The sequence below is a fragment of the Thunnus albacares genome, chromosome 1 (genome assembly GCF_914725855.1).
Source record: "Thunnus albacares chromosome 1, fThuAlb1.1, whole genome shotgun sequence".
Lineage (NCBI taxonomy): Eukaryota > Metazoa > Chordata > Actinopteri > Scombriformes > Scombridae > Thunnus > Thunnus albacares.
Genome location: NC_058106.1, coordinates 14,039,485 through 14,058,577, shown reverse-complemented (window position 1 = coordinate 14,058,577; position 19,093 = coordinate 14,039,485). Strand labels below are relative to the sequence as shown.

The following is a 19,093-nucleotide window of genomic DNA, read 5'->3' as shown; positions in this document are numbered from 1 at the left end:
CAGGTTAGGCTGGCCCCTACACTGCCTTAAAACACATCTTTATTCCTTGGCTTTTAACTGAGTATGGGAGTTGTCTTTCTTTGTCTTTTTTTCTGTTAAACTGGTCTTTCTGTTTCTATATTGTTGTTTTATGGCTTTTGTTATTTTGACTGTACAGCACTTTGGTCAACTGTGGTTTTTAAATGTGCTTTATAAATAAATTTGACTTGACGTTGACTAAAATAGGTGGATTTACTAACCTCTTTACATCCAGTTATGTTTTCTTTATGCAAAGACATGTCAGGTCATCTTTATCGGTTTTGGCAAACAATAAACTGTTTTCTTTACAGCTCCACCTGCATGAAGCTTCCACTGAGGTTGTCAGGGAAAGACAACTTACTGTGTGTGAAAGTCTGTTCTGGCAAGAAGACAGCACAAAAGGAACAAAAAATGAAAAATATACTTCAAATCTTCTTTATTTTTCTCACAAGGAGTTTACCTAAGCTGTGGTTTATGTATTTTGAAATAAGATAAATCAGTGGTTACATTTACAGTCTTCTTTTGGATAATCACGCCATACTGTAACCTATGGCAGAGTGGCAGAACAGTTATAACAGCAGCATGTACGTCTATAGTATGACTGGACAGGTGACAGTGAACCGATGTACATCATTTACAAAACAATCAGTAATATTGACTGTCAGTCTACATGGCAAAGCAGACACATGCTGCTAATTTCTACAGGTTGTTTTGATTCTTTATACAATGATTTTCCACCATATAACAATAACTATTACTCTAAAATAATAATACAATATCCATCATCAAGCTAACAACGTAACAACGATGAGGATCCTACAGTTATGATACAATGATATATTCTTGTTCAGAGGAGAGATTTTAGGTTTTGTGCTTCTCTCTGTTTATCAGGCTGAACACTCCTGCAGTAGTGTTGACTTGCAGTCTTGGTATAATGCTGGTGACATCTTCACTGGATCACAACAGTGATCCAAAACTCTAGGCCCAAATCTACATTAGAGAAGGGAGAAGAATCATGTGGGTTAAAGCTGCAAACTTGTAAAAATGTAATTGCATATTTAAGCATAAGTTAATATCACAACAACCCCAATATACATATACCCTTTTTATCTAAAAAAATCAAATGTAAGTTACAAGAAAGGCTGCATTATGGCAGCATATTGCTGCCACCATGACAAAAAAAATTTGATTGGTTTCTCAATATAATGAGAAAACTTTCTTATTATAACGAAAAAGTATCTCTTTATAACAAGAAAATGTATTTCCTTATTACAAAAGTTTTCTAATAATAGTTTACATATATACACACATACTGAACAATACATGTATCAAGGAGGAAGGCTTACATTGCACATCATTATGGTTCATTTACAGTGACAGTGTTTGGATTCAAAATGTGCCAGCAGTAAAAAATAAAAATGAACAACAGTTCCATGGTAATGTCATGTTGTGTTGGGAAACTCCTGCTCACCCGTAAGGTATTGTCCCAGGAGGCCGAGCAGAGCGCTGTGCCATCAGGCGACACTCTCACTCTGCTGATGCGGTTCTCGTGGCCAAACAGGATGGAAACACGAGTTCCCTTCAAAACGTCCCACGCGTTTATAGTGTAGTCATTATAACCAGCAAAAAGTAGGCGACCTGGGGGTGGCAGCAAAACGAGACATGGTACATGAAAGAGGAAGTGGGGGATTTTGGAATAAGGGGAAGTAGAGAAAGACAAATGATTGGTTGAAATTGTGAGATAATGTCCAAATTTTCATTTCTACTGAATCATTAAAAATTGTTTTATTTTTATTCAGTACTGTAATACTTTTTAAGATGCTGATGAATAATGCTTATTATTCATTAAAAACTACCAATGGATGAGTATGTCCAGGTCAATAAGTATTTAATTGACATGGCATCAGATCTTCAGTATTGATTTATGGTAAATATAACGACAAAAGCAATCAGACAGATGATAAAAAGAATTTTAAAAAAGGCAAGTCAAAATTTATTGAGCATATTTGATACAATAATTCGCCTTCATGTGCTTTACAAACTTCTTACCGCTCAGAGAGAAGTCCACACTGGAAGCACCAAATATGATGCTGTCCTTTTGGTAGACGGCTACCTCACGGTCAGCTCGCAGATCATAGAAGCGGCACTGAGGAACACCGACAAACATGAAACAACACAGACACAAACATGACACAATGGTTATTAGGCAAATATCATTTTAGTCTGTGAATGGTCTTCAGTAGGCATGTTTATATTGTAGCGATGGGGTTGGTGTTACTTGTTAGCTAATGGGACCAAATAAATGCAGTAAGGAATAATATCAGGAACCCTGAATTATATTTGTATTATATATGTGTAGATTTTATTTATGTTTGCTAAAATAAAAAAAACACTAAGATTTCTGAGTTCATCTAAACACCAAATTGTGAAAGAAAAGTGGTTGAGTGAGTCCAATAAATCAATGTTACTTTTTCAACACATGCACTGGTAATCTTGCACAGGACACATATTGATATGAGATCATATGACGTGACTCACTGTGGCATCGTCAGAGGCAGAGGCAAATGCATCTCCGCTGGGGTAGTACCTGAAGACACGTGGTGGGGTGGAGTTAGAAATGTTTCTGCACCAGCGAGCTTTCTATATGACTATATGACTAAACTTAAATAACTGCGCAATTCTGCTGCTTGAATCACGTCACAACCTGTCAGTTGTCTCAACATTTAATGCGACATTCTCCTTTTTATGTGTATTTTACACTGAATAAACAGCAATTCATGGACAGCTCAAATCTTACATGCCGCACAAGTAAATCATTTTTAAAAATAAAATAATGGGAAATAAAGCACAAAACTCTTGGTTGCAGTTAGTTTGCTCCTAACTGCAACCAAAATCTATTTTACAAACCTGAACAACTGGAAAGTTGTGAAATGTAAAATCAAACAGATTTCATGCATTTCTGCTTGTTATTAGTTTTCAACATCAAGGTCTGATAAAGTTTTACCAGACTGAAAACTTGATTTACAGTACCAACACTTGATCTGCAGCCAGGGAACAACAGTCTCTCATTCATTAAAAACAAAAACATAGAAGAGTAGAAGAAGGCCTTTGATGTCCTGTGAGATGTTGAGCATGTGCACAGACATTCATTTTTCATTATGCATTATGATTATCTGTGAGGGAATTTATCAGTTTTGGATCTCCATTGTTAATAGTAATAGCAGATGCAGTAGTGCCAACACGACTATCAATTCTACTATTCTTCTCAGTTTTTTATAAATGTGTCTCTGTCAATTAATTCTTCTTCTTACTAAATAAGAGACACTGCCAGACATTTTTATCAAAGAACTGAACTCACTTTACACAGTTGATGTCGGAGTCGTGGCTCTCAAAAGATTGGATGTTCTGGCCAGAGCGCATGTCCCACACGTTGGCCTTCTTATCACAGCCCTGATAATGCACACACACAAGAGACAAGGATTATTGTTTTGTAGAAATCTAGTTTCTAGTGTTTTTGATGAAAACTCCGAATTCAAAGAGAACCATGAGCTGCAAGGTTTTTCCATGACCACATGAATTACACACACACACACACACACACACTATCTTTCTCTCACCCCAGAGACAAAAGTGTTGCCAGTCTCAGATGGGGCAAGGTCCAAGGACAAGACATCAGCTGTGTGACCATGGAAACTCTGCAGCAGCTGCCCACTCTCCACATCCCACAATGCACATGTGCCGTCACCACTGGAGGTCAGGAGCTAGTACACATGGACACATGCATCAATTAATCAGACTTTATTTATATAACACTTTTGATTCTTGCACAAAACAATAAGCGACTATGTTATAAATAAAGGATTCAATAAAAGCAGGAACTGAGGAAATGCTGGGGAAAACATGGGGAAACACCAGATTTAGGATAAAAATGTAAAATTTCAGAATAGCAAAATAAAATAATAATACAAAAGTGTGAGAAAAGATAATAAAATACTAAAAAAAGAGGAGATATATTAAAGTGAGTAGGTAGGGTATTAAAAGGAAAACAAAGATAAAGATTAAATAAAGATTAAATAATAAAATAAAATAAAATACTAAAAGAGAGATGTGTTAAGGTGGGTAAAATCAGGAATAGAAATAAAAAGCAGGGTATAAAAAGGAAAACAATCAAGAAAAATAAAAGTAGAATAAAAAGATATACCAAGCAGTAAAACTGGCTAAAACATAGAAATAAAAGACAGATAAATAAATAAAATGCACCCACACACATGCATTAAAGAGCACAGGCACACCACATCAACCTACGGACAAAAACATAAAACATAAAACAATTTGAAATCATGAAGCTTATTTTACTGTTAAGTAGTTTTTTGCAAGGGTAAGACATGTATGTTCAGTATAGTTTGTAATATTTACTTCATTCAAATAAAGTAGACTTCATCTCATTGTGGAACTTGCTCTGTTTAAAAATACTACAGTATAATTGTTTCGGTGGAAATTCACTATAACGAGCCACCACCTACAGTGGAAACTTGAAAACTGAACTAACATTGGGAACCTCAGTACAACAGAGAGGAAGACAAAGTGGGAACCAGACAAGAAGAAGTGCTGGTCACAGAGTGACTTTGGTGGGTTAAGATACGTAATTAATGAATTCTGCTGGAAACTTCATGATGATTGGGCTAAATGAGTGAAAGTAGGCTGAATCAGGTTGGATGTGCACTGCTGGTGGTCATCAAAAGAACGAATATGAAAAAAAGGTGATTAGAAAAAAATTGCAAACTGAAATTGTAAACAAATATACTGCTCATGTTATACCTTCCCTCAATAAGGCAGAAAAAACCGTAAGATTGGACTGCATCTGACTAACTAAACTAAACTAAACTTACATAATGAATATTAAATCAGTGTCGCTTTACAAGATAAGTTATTTTCGACTTATATGAGTTTGACTGCTGGCTTTGCTTTCATTTCTCAGTTTTAACTCTTAAAACTGAGAAATGAAACAGCCCTAAAATAAACTGGAAATTATCGACTCGGTGGAATAATATTTGAAAGTAAAAGTCTAAAGTTTATTTCTGTAAATTTAAGTGCCCCACATGTCATCATTATGCCACAAATACACACACAGGGCAGACACACATACACATACAATAACAAAAGCCAAAGGTCAGCACCTCTCCACTAACACGGAAAACTCTCACTATGCATCATGTATCCACATACAAACAAGCACACAAAATGTCAGCAGTTCCTCTGATGAAAACAGATTATGGGCACTTAGAGACACATGCAGGCATCAGAGATCCCTGCTGACTGGTGGATTAGAGAGCTCCTGCTGGATGACCTCAGGCACAAAAACACACCACATCCTGCCTGCGCTGAGAGGTAGCTCCAGTTTCAACATGAATGCAATTATCAGTAAGCCACAATTACTGAAACACACACACAGATGGGAACCTCACTGATCTAACAGACAGCCTCAGTCCTTCTCCACCTGCACGTCTCCTTATATTAAATATTTGCGGGGGGTTCATTAAATTACCCAGTGATCCCACATGTAAATGCCTTTCATAAGAAAGCCCCACGACTCATAACTCATATGTCTCAGTGCATCAGCAGATCTTATATGTCAAAACTCACCGGCTGAAAACCAGTGCGCTGCTTAAATGTTGCTCTCAGTTGGACGCACACGCACACACACACACACACAGACATAACACAATACAATACAAGATTTTATGTCATCTAAACTCTCCTTTATGCTGCTTGAAAATGTGGAACCAGGCGTTCATATGCTTACTTGCTGCAGTAACAATTGTGGTAAAGAAAGAAAGAGACTTTCTGAGCCCTCAATGTAGTCCACAGCTTTTTGCTTCAAGCTCTATTTTAATGGTATAGATAGCGCGCTCATGTGCACGCATGTGTCTTTGTGTTTGAGATGCAGTATGAGAGAGGAGTTGTGTGAGAGATGTGTGTGTGAGAGAGACAGACAGGAAGAAAACATGCATGTGTGTATGTGTTAAATGTTCTGCCCTCAGGTCAGTGTGCTCCACTCTTTCCTAGATAAAAGCCACTCAGTGTCTATTAATACACCCAGAATAGAGGACCATCACCCCCTGTGTCTCTTCTCTGCCCCCTCCTCAGCCCAGCCATCCATCTCCCCTCTCCTCTTCTTCCCTCTCCTCTCGTTACCTCCCACCCCATTGTGCTCCTCTGCCTTGCTGAGGGCCAGAGTGGAGTAAATTATTAAAGCCAAATATCTAAGTCTCCAAATATCTCAGTTTCCTTAATGCTCTTCTTCTGACTCAGTCCCCTACTTTGCATCTTTCCTGCTGGGAAGTCCACAAAAAAGTCTGATTGATGCTGACTCATGAACCTACAGAGGTACAGTACAACTATGCAAAAAAATCTAAAATATAGAATTTGAAATATATTTATAAAACACAAATATATTTGTCCTATTTTTAAGACTTTTTTTGATAGAATTGAAATTCTATGAGATGATTAAGAGAAGAGTATGGCTGGGTTTTATCAGAAAGTCAGTTCATTGGTCTGGGGGTGTGATTCTCACTTTGGGTGCAAGAGGTCCTGGTTACAAATCCCAGATGAGCCCGACCTATCACATTCCTGGTGCTTGTTTGTTGCTTATTTACAGGCTTAATTGGTTTTAAGTGAAGTTGGTGGTTTAGCAGCTGAAATCCGTCGTACTGCACCGACTGTAAACTGAGAGAGGAGCACAGCAGAGTCAAATGTGGCAATGTGAGTAGATGTACTAAATGTATTCAAGGGAAACTGGCAGGATAGACACTGAACATTTGGCAAAATGAACAACATGAAGCTTTAATTAAAAGATGCAACATTGTGAGTTGCAATCTGTCAGCAGCTGCTTCATCTAATAAAGTGCACAGCACCAAACCCCTCAGGTTTGGGCTGCTTCCATAACTCTCAGAATCAAGTCTATGCTCATTTGATCTACAAATCTTACAATTCCAGTTACATGCAGAGCATTAAACTGGTGCTCACCTGCATGTCAGAGTTGGTGAAGGTGCATCCTGATACATAGTTGGTGTGCATGGCGACAGACTTCTTCTTTGCAGCCAGGTTCTCATTTGGGTCCATTGACAGTGGAAACACTGAGCACTTGTTATCCAGTCCGCTTTAGAGGAGACAGAAACATCAAAAGTTAAATAATGTGTCTCATTCCTTACAGTCTAAGACAGTATAGTTAAATATAGGATACAGGACGGAGATACAGTCTAATAAGCTTGTGAATGAACTTATGACATGTGAGTCACTGATTTGCATCTCCAGAAGGAAACGATTATTGAAAAGAATACCTGCTATTTAAACCTAAGAGATAATAAAGGGACATTCCCTGTACTCACCCACATGCTACAGCACAACCTGAGGGAGCATAAGCACATGCCATGACCCATGTACACGGCAGGGTCACCCCATGCTCCTGTAACATAAAGCAAACACACACAAACAAACACACACACACATATACACAGACACACAAACACACGCAAAAGAGAGAAAAACATGAATATGGTTTTTGTGGTAATCCATTAATGGTAAGAAAATATTAAAAATATAAAAATATGTACATTCTCTTTAATAAGCATAAAACCAACTATTCACACACACACACACACACACACACACACATATCTGCAGTAAATCTGACTGCGATGAGTATTAATAGGGATTATGTTCCGTGTGGTTATGTCTGCTCCATCAAGAGTCACAACAGTTAAACCGGGCTGAATCCCGGCTGCCATTTAAGTGCACTCAGGCTCACACACACATACACACACTGTCATTACAGGGGGACAGATGGATAGATAATCTTTTAACGCGTATTTCCATGTCGTCCATGGGAGCAGAGGATGACCCTTCCACCCACTCAACATCAGTACATGTAGTGAAGAGAACATCTGAGCATTCAAAGAAAACAAAAAAACCCCACTTATCCTTACATAACAGAGTGGAGGTGAGTAAGGTTATATCGGGCAACCAGGCCTCTGGAAGTCCTATTCATTTTTTTTTCAAAGGTAGTTTTGTGTGACTGGACTGGCTGTTTACAGATTTCCTACTCTGTGACATTATTGCAGGAAGAAACATCCAACTGAGCTCAAAATACTGCAAAACAGGACGTGGCCAGAAAAATTGAGACACTGAATTTTGTAGAACATGTTGAACCACTTTATTTTTGGATTATGAATCACTATGAATCAGTTTGACACCAGTGGTGCGCTGTTCTGTTCCTAGGCTCATGGGTATTGTAGTGTTGGTGCCTTGTGACATATGAAATGTGATTTCCTAAGAAAGTAAACTAAAACATTAAAAAAGGGGAGGATATTTTCATTTTAACTGTCTAATATGATTGTGTGTGTTTGAGCTGAGAATGAGGTTTCCATTTAAAGAAAACTTTCAGGTACTTTTCATGTAAAAAAAAATCTCTACCAGCATTTCCTCACATTTCTCCACTCTATCTGAGGTCATTGTGACTGTTCTCCACTCTTTATCTGAGGTCATTGTGACTGAGAAATATTACAACTCCTCAAAAATTATTTTTGTACATTATATCATTTTATTAATTAACAAATATTCATTTTGGAAGTTCAGCCCTTTAATTTATTATCATCTATTACTGAAATTAATTCACTCATTCTGTAAAATATGCACAAAAGTACCACATAGACCACTACTCACCTTATTAAGAGTATATCCATCCCACACAATCACTTTTCCATCCTGGATTAGAAGAAATAAATCAATATTACACAGATAAAAAAACACAGAACATATACTGCAGGCCCACATACATAAATATCAAATAATATTATGTATCCTATTCATATGCTGTATCATATCTGTATGTGTGTGTAGGTGTTCACCTGTGAGGAGCTGACCAGACGACGTTTGTCTTTACACCAGTCCATATTCAGCACCTTGTTCCCATGACCCTTCAGCACGCGTCTGGTCTTTATGGAGATAGCACCCAACAACTCGATCTTCTCAGCCACCTGGTGCACTGAGGTACCAGGACACACACACACACACACACACACACACACACACACACACACACACACACACACACACACACACACAGATCTAGTTTAAGGCTAATAATTCAAGTATGCAAGAGCTGGAGTTATCCTTTTTTATCCATTAATACATCAGTAAAAATGATATAATAATTATAATACATAACATTCAGGGGCCATTTTTGGTATTAAATATTTACTTTGATACTTTAAGTGCTGATAATACTATTACTACTAATATATGTACTTCAGTAACATTTCCTGTTAGGATCTGAATACTGCTTTCATAAAGCCTATTTTACAATAAGGTGATATTGACTCTGTAGTGTAAAATTCTGTTGGTTTTGTGAGATTTATGAGGACTTTTGACTGCAGGCAGTGGTGGGAGATGTCCTCAGATCCTTTACTTAAGTAAATGTAGGAATACCTCAATGTAAAAATACTTCATGTAAAAGTCATCCATTCAAAATCTTCCTTGAGTAAAAGTTCAGAAGTATTCTCATATAATTATTATAGAAGTATTATCAGCAAAATATACTTTACTACATAAACATGAAAGCAGCATTTAATGTCGCAGATAGTGATGGTGAAGATGATTTTAACTAGTTTTTATATCACTGAGCAGGTTCATTTTTAACAGTACATCATAGTTTTAAACACTTTGTATGTAAATTAATTGTAGCTGTCAGATAAATGTAGGCTAGTGGAGTAGAAAGTACAATATTTCACTCTTAAATGTAGTGAAACAGAGCTATGAAATAGCAGAAAATGGAAATATGAAATAGGACAATAGTACAGTAATGAATTAAATGTAGGCTACTAATAGCTACATCCCTCACTGACTGCAGGTAGTAACAGTTTCTTCTCATCGTCGCTAAACAAACAGAAACTTCATGACATCATTATAAGCGAAACATCACCGACGCGTTATCTGCGTGTCACCTTGTTTAAAGTAAACAACACGTTGTTTCAGTAAGAAATTAAAGATAACGGTATGTGTTTCAGTAAAAAAAAAAAGTGAAAGATAACGGTGTGTGTTTCGGTGAAAAGTGAGAGATAACGGTGTGTGTTTCGGTGGAAAGTGAGAGATAACGGTGTGTGTTTCGGTGGAAAGTGAGAGATAACGGTGTGTGTTTCGGTGAAAAGTGAAAGATAACGGTGTGTATTTCGGTGAAAAGTGAAAGATGACGGTGTGTGCTTCGGTAATCAGTGAAGGATAACGGTTTCTGTTTCAGTAAAAGTTAGGGTGGGTGTTATTTTGTCTCAGGTGTCCAGGACACTTACGCTCCACGTCGTTGAGCTTGCCCCGCTCCTCCTCCAGCTTCTTCTTCAGATTGTCGCTCTCTCTCGACAGTGACGCCAGGGTTTCCCCTTTCTGGAGCCCCTGACAAGCCATCTTTAAAAAGGAAAACAACAACAACAAATAAACACACAGAGAAAAGAGGGGAGGGAGTCGGGAAACACAGGAGCAAACAGGGGGAGTTTAGGATCAGGTTGTTTGGTAGTTAGAGGTTAGTAGAAACTGTCCTCTGTGTGTCACACTGACTGCTCTGCCTCCTCCTCCTCCTTCTCCTCCTCCTCCCCCTCTACACTATATATTCAAATACGGTCCACAACTACTACAGGCTGGATTTTACACTGGTGCACATTCACATTTAGCTCTGTGTAACTTTTCACAACCAGAAATCGTGTTTCACATACTTCCATAGTCCAGATGTTGCTGGAGGTAAATTAGAGTCATGTGAGATCATTTTTGCAATTGGCACTTCAGCAAGATATTTTTATTTCATTACAAGACTAAGACCCCCGAATAACTATTAGTATTGCACATTCAACGTGCTAAGATACATATTTCACCAATTTAGACAGAATATACCTCTGAAATGGACACACAAAACAAAAACTGAAATTCCTTCAGTACTGTTTTCAGTTTGAACACTCAGTGACGGCAGAAACTCTTACTATATCTGTTCAATGGCAGGTGAAATCTGATAAAACAACTTACTGATAAGTGAATAAATAGATTTGTTGGGTAAAGAATATAACATTGAATTGCAGATAGACTATTTTCATGGAAGACACTTTGACTTGTCACAGTAGGAAAAGCACAGGAGTAAATAAAAAGATTTAACGATGGTCACATTCCACTTAGCTGCTTCAGTTTCAGGGTCCTGGTGTTGTGCAAGTTGGCTCACTATGACTACTGACTGGGACACTTGAACTGAAGCCATTATTAACATTATTAGTAACATCTGCGTTTTTCCTGCGATGACAAGTCAAATCGTCTGCTGTGAAAAAAGGTTTATTGTCCAGAATATGTTTGAAGAAATCTTTTTTAAAACTGATTTTAGATTAATTTCAGTTAAATTCAGTCAGCGTCACAAAATATTAATTACATATCCAAACATTTTGAACCCAATTCATGTTAATATTGAAAATAATGATACATGCATCACAACAACAGAGGAGGGCTCACTGGCATGCATCTGTCCTCATGACTTTGTGTGTGTGTGTGTGTGTGTGTGTGTGTGTTTGCACATAATGTCAAGTGTGTTTCGAGCTACATTAACACTGTTGCGTGTCAAAAGGTGCTGCTGAGTGGTGTGTCCATAGTTAAACAGATGTTGCACAAAGTGTCATCAAACTAAACTCTTTGTATGGAGAAACTTGGCAGAAGTTTGCTGTTATTATCATATATGTTCATGCTGTAGATGAACATGAGAGCAGGATATTTCCAGTGCAGTTTTAGGTTTGTGTGCAGGTTTGTATCAGTATGCCGACTTTACTGACCTTGTATGACTTTCATCTCTTTTCTGTATTAAAAAGCATCTCAATATCCAAAGTTTAGAGTCAAACCATTTAACAATAATTCATTTGGTTCATGCCTATTTAGCAGAAAATGACATGGTGAGATGAATGATTACATTCAGCTTGTTAGAGATCACTGCAGAGACTCCTTTGCAGTAAAAAAAAAAAATCTTGATAGATCCACAATAAATTACGGAGTCCTAAAGTCCCAAAAGGTGTTTTTTTTACATTTTTTTTTATCTTGTGCACACAAGATAAAAAAAATACCACCTTTTGGGCTCCATTAAAAACATAGCATATTGACTATTCAAATAAAGCAATGAATGCCACCATGTTTCTAATATACTTGAGAAATCAACAACTTACCCCTGTGGTCTTCAAAGCATAGGCCTATCATGCCTTAACTGTATGGATATTAACCTGCTCCCACAAGATAATCATCTTGTACGCACAAGATAATATATTGTGCGCACAAGTTAAAAAAATATCACCTTTTGGGACTTTAGGGGCTCCGTAATACATTGATTCAAATTAAGTTATACAAAAAACCTTTCAGGTAGCAGCTGTTTAGTCACGAGGAACAGAAAGGAAAACATTACCATCTCCACACAGAAGGAGCAGTAGTTGATGGCCTCGTTCTTAATGTAGATGTTCATTAGAGGACTGGCTTTGGTGCAGCTGTCGCAGGGGCCAAAAGTGGCCGCGACGAACGTCTGGTCACACATGGCTGCAGATGATCACCCACACACCTGGAAAACACACACACACAAACAAGAAACACTGATTCATTCATGAGGTTACACTTTACTGTGGACATTTTTGAGGCCTTGATTGGTGTGCTTGGTTGTGACCACTAGGCCTGTTTCTGTGTGTGTGTGTGTGTGTGTGTGTGTGTGTGTGGCAGTGCAGGAGACACAGTAAGTAGTTGGTAATCTACTCCAGCCTGATCCTTCTCTGAGCTCCAGAGGAGACGAGTGCAGTTATTCTGGGAACTGCACACATCCACACACACTCAGAATATAACACAGTACAAGATAAACACTAATTCAAATTACACCTGAATATGGACATTCACCACCAACATTTACCTAAATTCTACTGTACACATACTGTAGCTTTATTTGAAGCAGTAACTTGTTGTCTAATTATAAATGTTCCAACATTAACATATTCATATATCTTATAGGGTGCAATAATATCATAACAGACTGATACTGTGAGCATAGTTTCAGATTTTTACAAATGTGTCATCAGGAAAAATACATATAATGAAAATGTATGAAGACATAACTTAATTATCATCACATTTCAGTCCTACTGATTCCAATATTACACAATGTTCAAAATGTACATATAATATAATAAGATAGAACGTAAGAACGTAATACTGTGGAATTATACGAATCATTTTACCTCAAAATGAGCGTTCAGATGCCTCCCATTATGTTCACACACAAACTCGTTATAACTGATGGGTTCTATTTTCTTCACTCCAGTTTTTACAGACTCAAAACTATCTCATCAGGTAATGATCAGATGTTTTTCTACATAATTTACTGCAGATGAGTTGTGAGCATTTCTAGTTTTCAGGTTTGAACCTGGTTTATCCCAAGTCATAACACCATGTAGCTACATTTGTAACATGAAACACATCAACCTCTTATTCACTGAATGTTATTTCCACATATAGCAGCTTTATCAAAAACAGAATCAGAATAATAAAATCTTACCTCAAGAGATTTTGTCGTCCTCTGTACAGCAGGTATTTGTCTGTGAAGAACTAAGTTGAGTTTTCCAGTGAAGAGGATTGTCAGTGAGGGTCAGAGAGGGAACACTAAGCTTCTTAGTCAAGTGTTTAAGCTGTGACTCTGCTCTGCTTTCGCCTCCATGCTTCATATGTTCCTGCAGTATTACCTGCAAGGCCTGCAGGATTACTTTCACACTGTAACCTGATACAAAATCATTCTTTCAACTGTAATATAACTGCTTGTACATTACAATTCTTCTTCAATGTAATATGAATTTAAACTGATACTTTGTGAAAACTGCATTATTTGCTGCATTTTATCAGTGATATCAGATAATCATGGAACCACTTTGCAACTTTTAACAATGCTGGTATGTATGGAAGCCAATTTCTGACTTATTGAGTCAAAATTTTGAGCTACAAAGTAAAATAATTGACATTTTGCTTCTGTACTTTTACTTAACTGTATACCTTGTATACTATGTATAATACTGATTAAGTACCTCATCTCATAATTTATATTTACTGTCAATTTTGGATTTTATCTCATAATTTTTCCTTACTAAATCAAAATTATGACTTTGTCTCATAGTTATAATAAACAATCTCATAATTTTGATTTACTAAGTAAATTTTGACTGTTTATCTAATAATTTTGACTTACTAAGTCATGACCATTTCTTTATCATGACTTCTTTTTTTGTCTTTCACTGGTTGAAATGGGCTTCCACTATTATAACATTACTGCAGTCTTAAGGCCTCTTGCTGTCACTAAAATAGCAGAAAATGTATCTCAGAGAGATAAAATAAACTTGTCTAGTCAAAGTATAAATATGTTTTTTCTGATATAGATCAATACATACTGTACATCTGTGTTTTTGTGAGCCAGGTGGACTGAAAGAATCGGAATTTCTTAAAAGTATTTGGCAAAACTTTAGAAAAGGAGAAAAACATTTAAAAAAAAAAAAAAAAAAACTCCCACAGACAACCAGACAGTGCTGAATTCTTTTATTTTACTTTTACAGATTTGACAATTTATTCCAAGTTTCTTAGTTTCTTAACGGTGAACACATTCACTAAGCACAGCTACCAGAAACTACAAACAGTCCAGTTTGTCAAATGTACACATGGGTCAGAGAGGAAACATTTGGTACTGGCTTCGGCATGTCCACACCAGTGTCACGACAGCTGGGGTGATGATATATCTTCTCTTTTAATAATTTTTAAAATGGCACAATCAATGCTAGTGCTGATGAGAACAATGGTAATTTATAATGTCTACGCCATATCATACAACCAACTCTCTCCTTAATGTAAAAACATAAGAGTGAATGAATGACATTTTCTCCTGTTTGAGAGCCCAAGAGAAGCCCAGGGGAACAAGACGCTGCAGCTCTGCTCAACAATACCAACCAATGAATGGATGTGTTGTTTTTTTTCTCCTCTGAAACTAGGCCAACCCTCCCACTATCCTCCCTCAATACATCAGTCCACAAGGACAGTCTGACCGAGTCTGAGAAGGCCGGTGCTGTGATCATGAAACTCACAAGAGTGTGTTTTCTTACTTGTGGCTTTCATTAATTGATAGTGTTAATAAAACAGCAAGAAAAAAAAAAGCACTGATTGAGAAAAGGAAGCGCCCACACACACACACACACACACAGGGAATGTGGTAGAGGAAGCTTAACAGTTCAGAGGTGGCAGGAATCAAAGGAAAAACATATCCTAAAATGTGAAATATTTCTTTTTACAGTCCCTACTCTTCTATTAATTATCTGACTTCTTCTGCAATGTTTAAAAAAGTGCGTTTCGACTCATGGCTAAACAGTGCAACCCATCTGTGACACCAACTGCAGGACAAAATGGACAAAACAAACAAACAAACCAAAACAAAAAAGATCACATTTAACAATTCATATTCATTTTACAGTGGAAAACAAAATACTGCACTGACAGAACGAAACAACGTCGATCGTGTGTGTGTAAGTCATTCAGATAGCAAATAATTCAGATAAGGCTTTGTCCACAATGTGCAGCTAAAAATCATGATACGCTTCAATAACATTTTTAAACATTCATATGGTTAATTCCTTCAGTTACCGTCTCTCAACCTGCAGATATGTACTCGTTACACAAACCATACTTTCAACTACCTAGAAAACCAAACAATACAACAAAAGGCAGATTGATAACATGTGGTCCCAAAGAGAGAAACACAAGACAACTTCACATCTCTCTTTACTCCGCTTTCATCTCATCTGTAGCTTGTTTGTGCCTGTCAGAGTGTTTCATGGCATTTAATGGGACACTTCAACTTGGTGAAATATTTGTACTTCTCAGTGTTGTACTGCATCTCCCACAGAGCTGTCAGCCTGTAACCTGACAGCCAAACAGTTTTCACTGAGATACATTTTTCAGACTGAATTTCCAAAAAAATAAAAACAGAAAATGGGACTGAGTCCAGTTTTGGTGACTGTTCACAATCTCCAGTATATGTAAGCACCTTAAAAAAAAGAAAAAAAAAAAGAAAAAATATTCTCTCAAAGTGAAATGTCATAGTGAAGGTGTAAGGTCATGGGGCAAAATAAGGTTCACGTGAGGGCAAGAGGCTAATTTGGTTGACTGTTAACACTAATGGCACAACAGGAAGTAAACTTAAAGTTCCCAACACGAGGCAGCGAGGACAATTAAAGCAGACAAGGAACTCTTTGTAACAACATGGGCTGACACTCATCCAACGACTCTTTGCTACACTGAGGTTTCTCTGTATTAAAAAGAAAAGCAGTAGCATGCGGGTACATTTCTGGTAACTGGTCATTCTGGTTAAGCCAAACCCATGCAGGTTAGATGAGGGCAGCAGCAGTGCATGCTGTAGTTTTTATGCCACGCTGTAGCCATACAGACTTGAATAATGGGTGTAGTTACATATCAACCCCTTCTGATTTTCTACAGGGGTCTGGTGCAGGGGTTTACTGTATGTATTGATGATTGAAGGCCCTGCGAACAGCCTTTGAAAGCAAATACATCTGAAAATCTATTAATTGTACCTCAACAGAGAAAAATAACCCTCAACTTATTCAACTGTTTTTGGTGATAAAAGCCCATGTTGTGCTTTCTTTAACAGGGAAGGCACACAGTAGGGTGGACAGGTGGGAGACATGACAGAAATCAGTCCAAAAAACTGCAGTTAGTGTTAGTGAATAAAGCAGAAAACATTGTTTGTAAAGCTGAATAGATTTGAGGCAAACTCTCTAAAACCAACTCGAGAGAAACAGTTTCTGTGCACTCTGCTCAGTGACACATGGCTTTGCGATAAACATTTTATTTTTTATTTTATTTATCCTTTATTTAGCCAGGAAGGTCCCATTGAGATACAAGATCTCTTCTTCCAGGGAGTCCTGGTCAAGATGGCAGCATAAGCAGTTTCACTGAATACTGAAATAAATAATTTCACACTGATAATAAGAGTAAAACAAACAAAGCTCTGACCAGAGAAGACAAATAGAAGAAAGCGCAAAACAACCCCCTCAGTGATCAGCAGTAAGTGGAGGGTAATGTGTGTGTGTGTTTGTACTGTAGTGTTCATGTGTGAGTGATTGTGTTCCCTGTGACACTCAGCTCTGGTCTCAGCTGTAAACAGTATAGATTGAAGCAGGTTAAACCCCTCCGCAGAGTTTGAACCTCGTACCTTCTTCATCTCTCCTCAGTTAAAACCTGCGCTACACTTCATCTGCCAGAATTGCAGGATAAACATGACAAAGCGACGTCTCTAAAGATAAGACTGCCATACATGAGCTAACAAATGATCATCTGCGCCGACACTCGTTTAACTATACTACATTTACCTGATATTGACATAAACAGTCTACAATGGAACTAAAACTAAAACTGTCTTTACAAAAACCGTTCGTCTTGGGAATGATGGTCCCATCCTTCACATCGGACAAGAGAAAGCTTCTAATCTTAAAAGGGGAGGGTGGGGACGGAGGTATATGCAATAAATAAAATACATGATATATATTATTCATATTAATACATATATAAATAATATAGTACAGACAATGAGTTCTGTCTTGACTTGGCTGTGTTCAGAGAGTAAAATGACGATATACAGAACACAGCCTGGTCCATGGTTACCTCAACATGGGGTGGAGAGAGCTAACTTTAGTGCGATATCAGTCAACTGGCTTCATACTGGGATTTTGATTTGACTTTGACTATTAAGTAGAGAGCCAACATATCAAACTGGACTACAACTCGCCAAGTTGTTCCTTGTCCTGAAGTCTGAAACCTCCTTTTGGGACTGCTCTTGAATATCGGTAGATACATAACCACTGGAGAATAGACGATGACAAGAAGAACTACTTTAACAACTAGTTGACACAGAGGAAAGATCGGGGGGATGGCATGGGGTCATGACCTCTGGGACAGACCCAGAGGGGGGCAGAGAGCGGGTACTGGAGGCATTGATCTGGTCCTGTGGCTTCTCTAAGAGGCAGGCGTTTATACAAGCAGTGGACAGATGGTGGCGTTTTAGAGCCAGATTTAAACTAGTGGTGGCGAACGTGGGCGCTTTGTGTATCTGTGCATTTTGTAAGAGAAAAGGTGCACGTAGTGTAGGCGTACACGTGGGCGTTGAGGAGATGTATGTATTGTACAGATGCATGTTGAAAGTTCAGCATGGTGGTGGCATTCGTGTGTGTAATTTTGTACGTTATGTGTGTGTGTTCAGTTTAGACGAGGGAAACTTTAAGAGAACTGGATACCGTGTTTCAAGATGGCACCCCATTCATTCTAATGAAAATTGATACGGCTCTTTGACACTTTTCGGGGTTTTTTTGGACAAATTTTGATAATAAAAACAGTAATTTAGGAGTGTTGGTGATGCTCAAATTTTTTTTTATTATCTTTCAATTCTGACTGTGGCCACTGAGCCAGAAATGCTGCACGGCTCAGAGCCATCCCTGGGGTGCTTGGTTTAAACACGGGTTAGGAATCCCAGGTTGAGGGATGTTGGGATCTGGATTGTTTCCAGGGCGAGAGAGGAAGGGTTAAATGGGAAGGTGACTGGGTAAATCATTTTCGTGTCCATCAACAGTTGCGGAGTTTCACAACGGTCCCGCAAGCGAGTCTGAAGGAAAAGAGAGGAGAGAAAAAAGATGGAAACAGTGAGTATATATCACAATTTCATTTAAATTAATGAGCCAATTTCCATTTTAAAAGAACGTCAAAGATTTATGGTTTCAATCCATCAAGGGACCGAAGCACATTTTAGCCCCTTTAATACAAATATTAAGGACTTTTTCTATTCTTACTGTCTGTTTTTCAGAGCATCCTGCAGTGTTTTAGTTTTTTTTTACTGTTTTTCCCACCTGCCAGGCAGTTGCTGTTTTTCTTTCATTTCATCTAAATTACTTTGTGTACATTTTTCATAGAATTGTCAAAGCATCTTTCAAATTAT

The 19,093-nt window shown here is 37.7% G+C and overlaps 2 protein-coding genes across 10 annotated transcripts in view; both read right to left on the bottom strand.

Moving 5' to 3' along the window:
• Nucleotides 1–437: 437 nt before the first annotated feature.
• Nucleotides 438–13,725, bottom strand: gnb5b (guanine nucleotide binding protein (G protein), beta 5b). Its single transcript, XM_044339707.1, has 13 exons — nt 13,616–13,725; nt 12,485–12,634; nt 10,362–10,473; nt 8,925–9,061; nt 8,740–8,781; nt 7,407–7,483; nt 7,045–7,177; nt 3,636–3,779; nt 3,377–3,468; nt 2,557–2,605; nt 2,068–2,164; nt 1,490–1,656; nt 438–1,008 (listed from the first exon to the last, which is right to left on the bottom strand). The coding sequence occupies exons 2-13, from the start codon at nt 12,608–12,610 to the stop codon at nt 997–999; spliced, it is 1,188 nt and encodes a 395-aa protein (XP_044195642.1). The 5' UTR covers nt 12,611–12,634; nt 13,616–13,725; the 3' UTR covers nt 438–996.
• A 900-nt stretch (nt 13,726–14,625) lies between these two features.
• myo5aa (myosin VAa) overlaps nt 14,626–19,093 on the bottom strand; it is a 55,452-nt gene continuing 50,984 nt past the window's right edge. For all 9 annotated transcript variants that reach the window (XM_044338878.1, XM_044339112.1, XM_044339213.1 and 6 more), the window contains one exon: nt 14,626–18,763. In XM_044338878.1, coding sequence (XP_044194813.1) covers nt 18,611–18,763 — 153 coding nt within the window. In that variant the 3' untranslated portion in view covers nt 14,626–18,610. The remainder of the gene's footprint in view (nt 18,764–19,093) is intronic.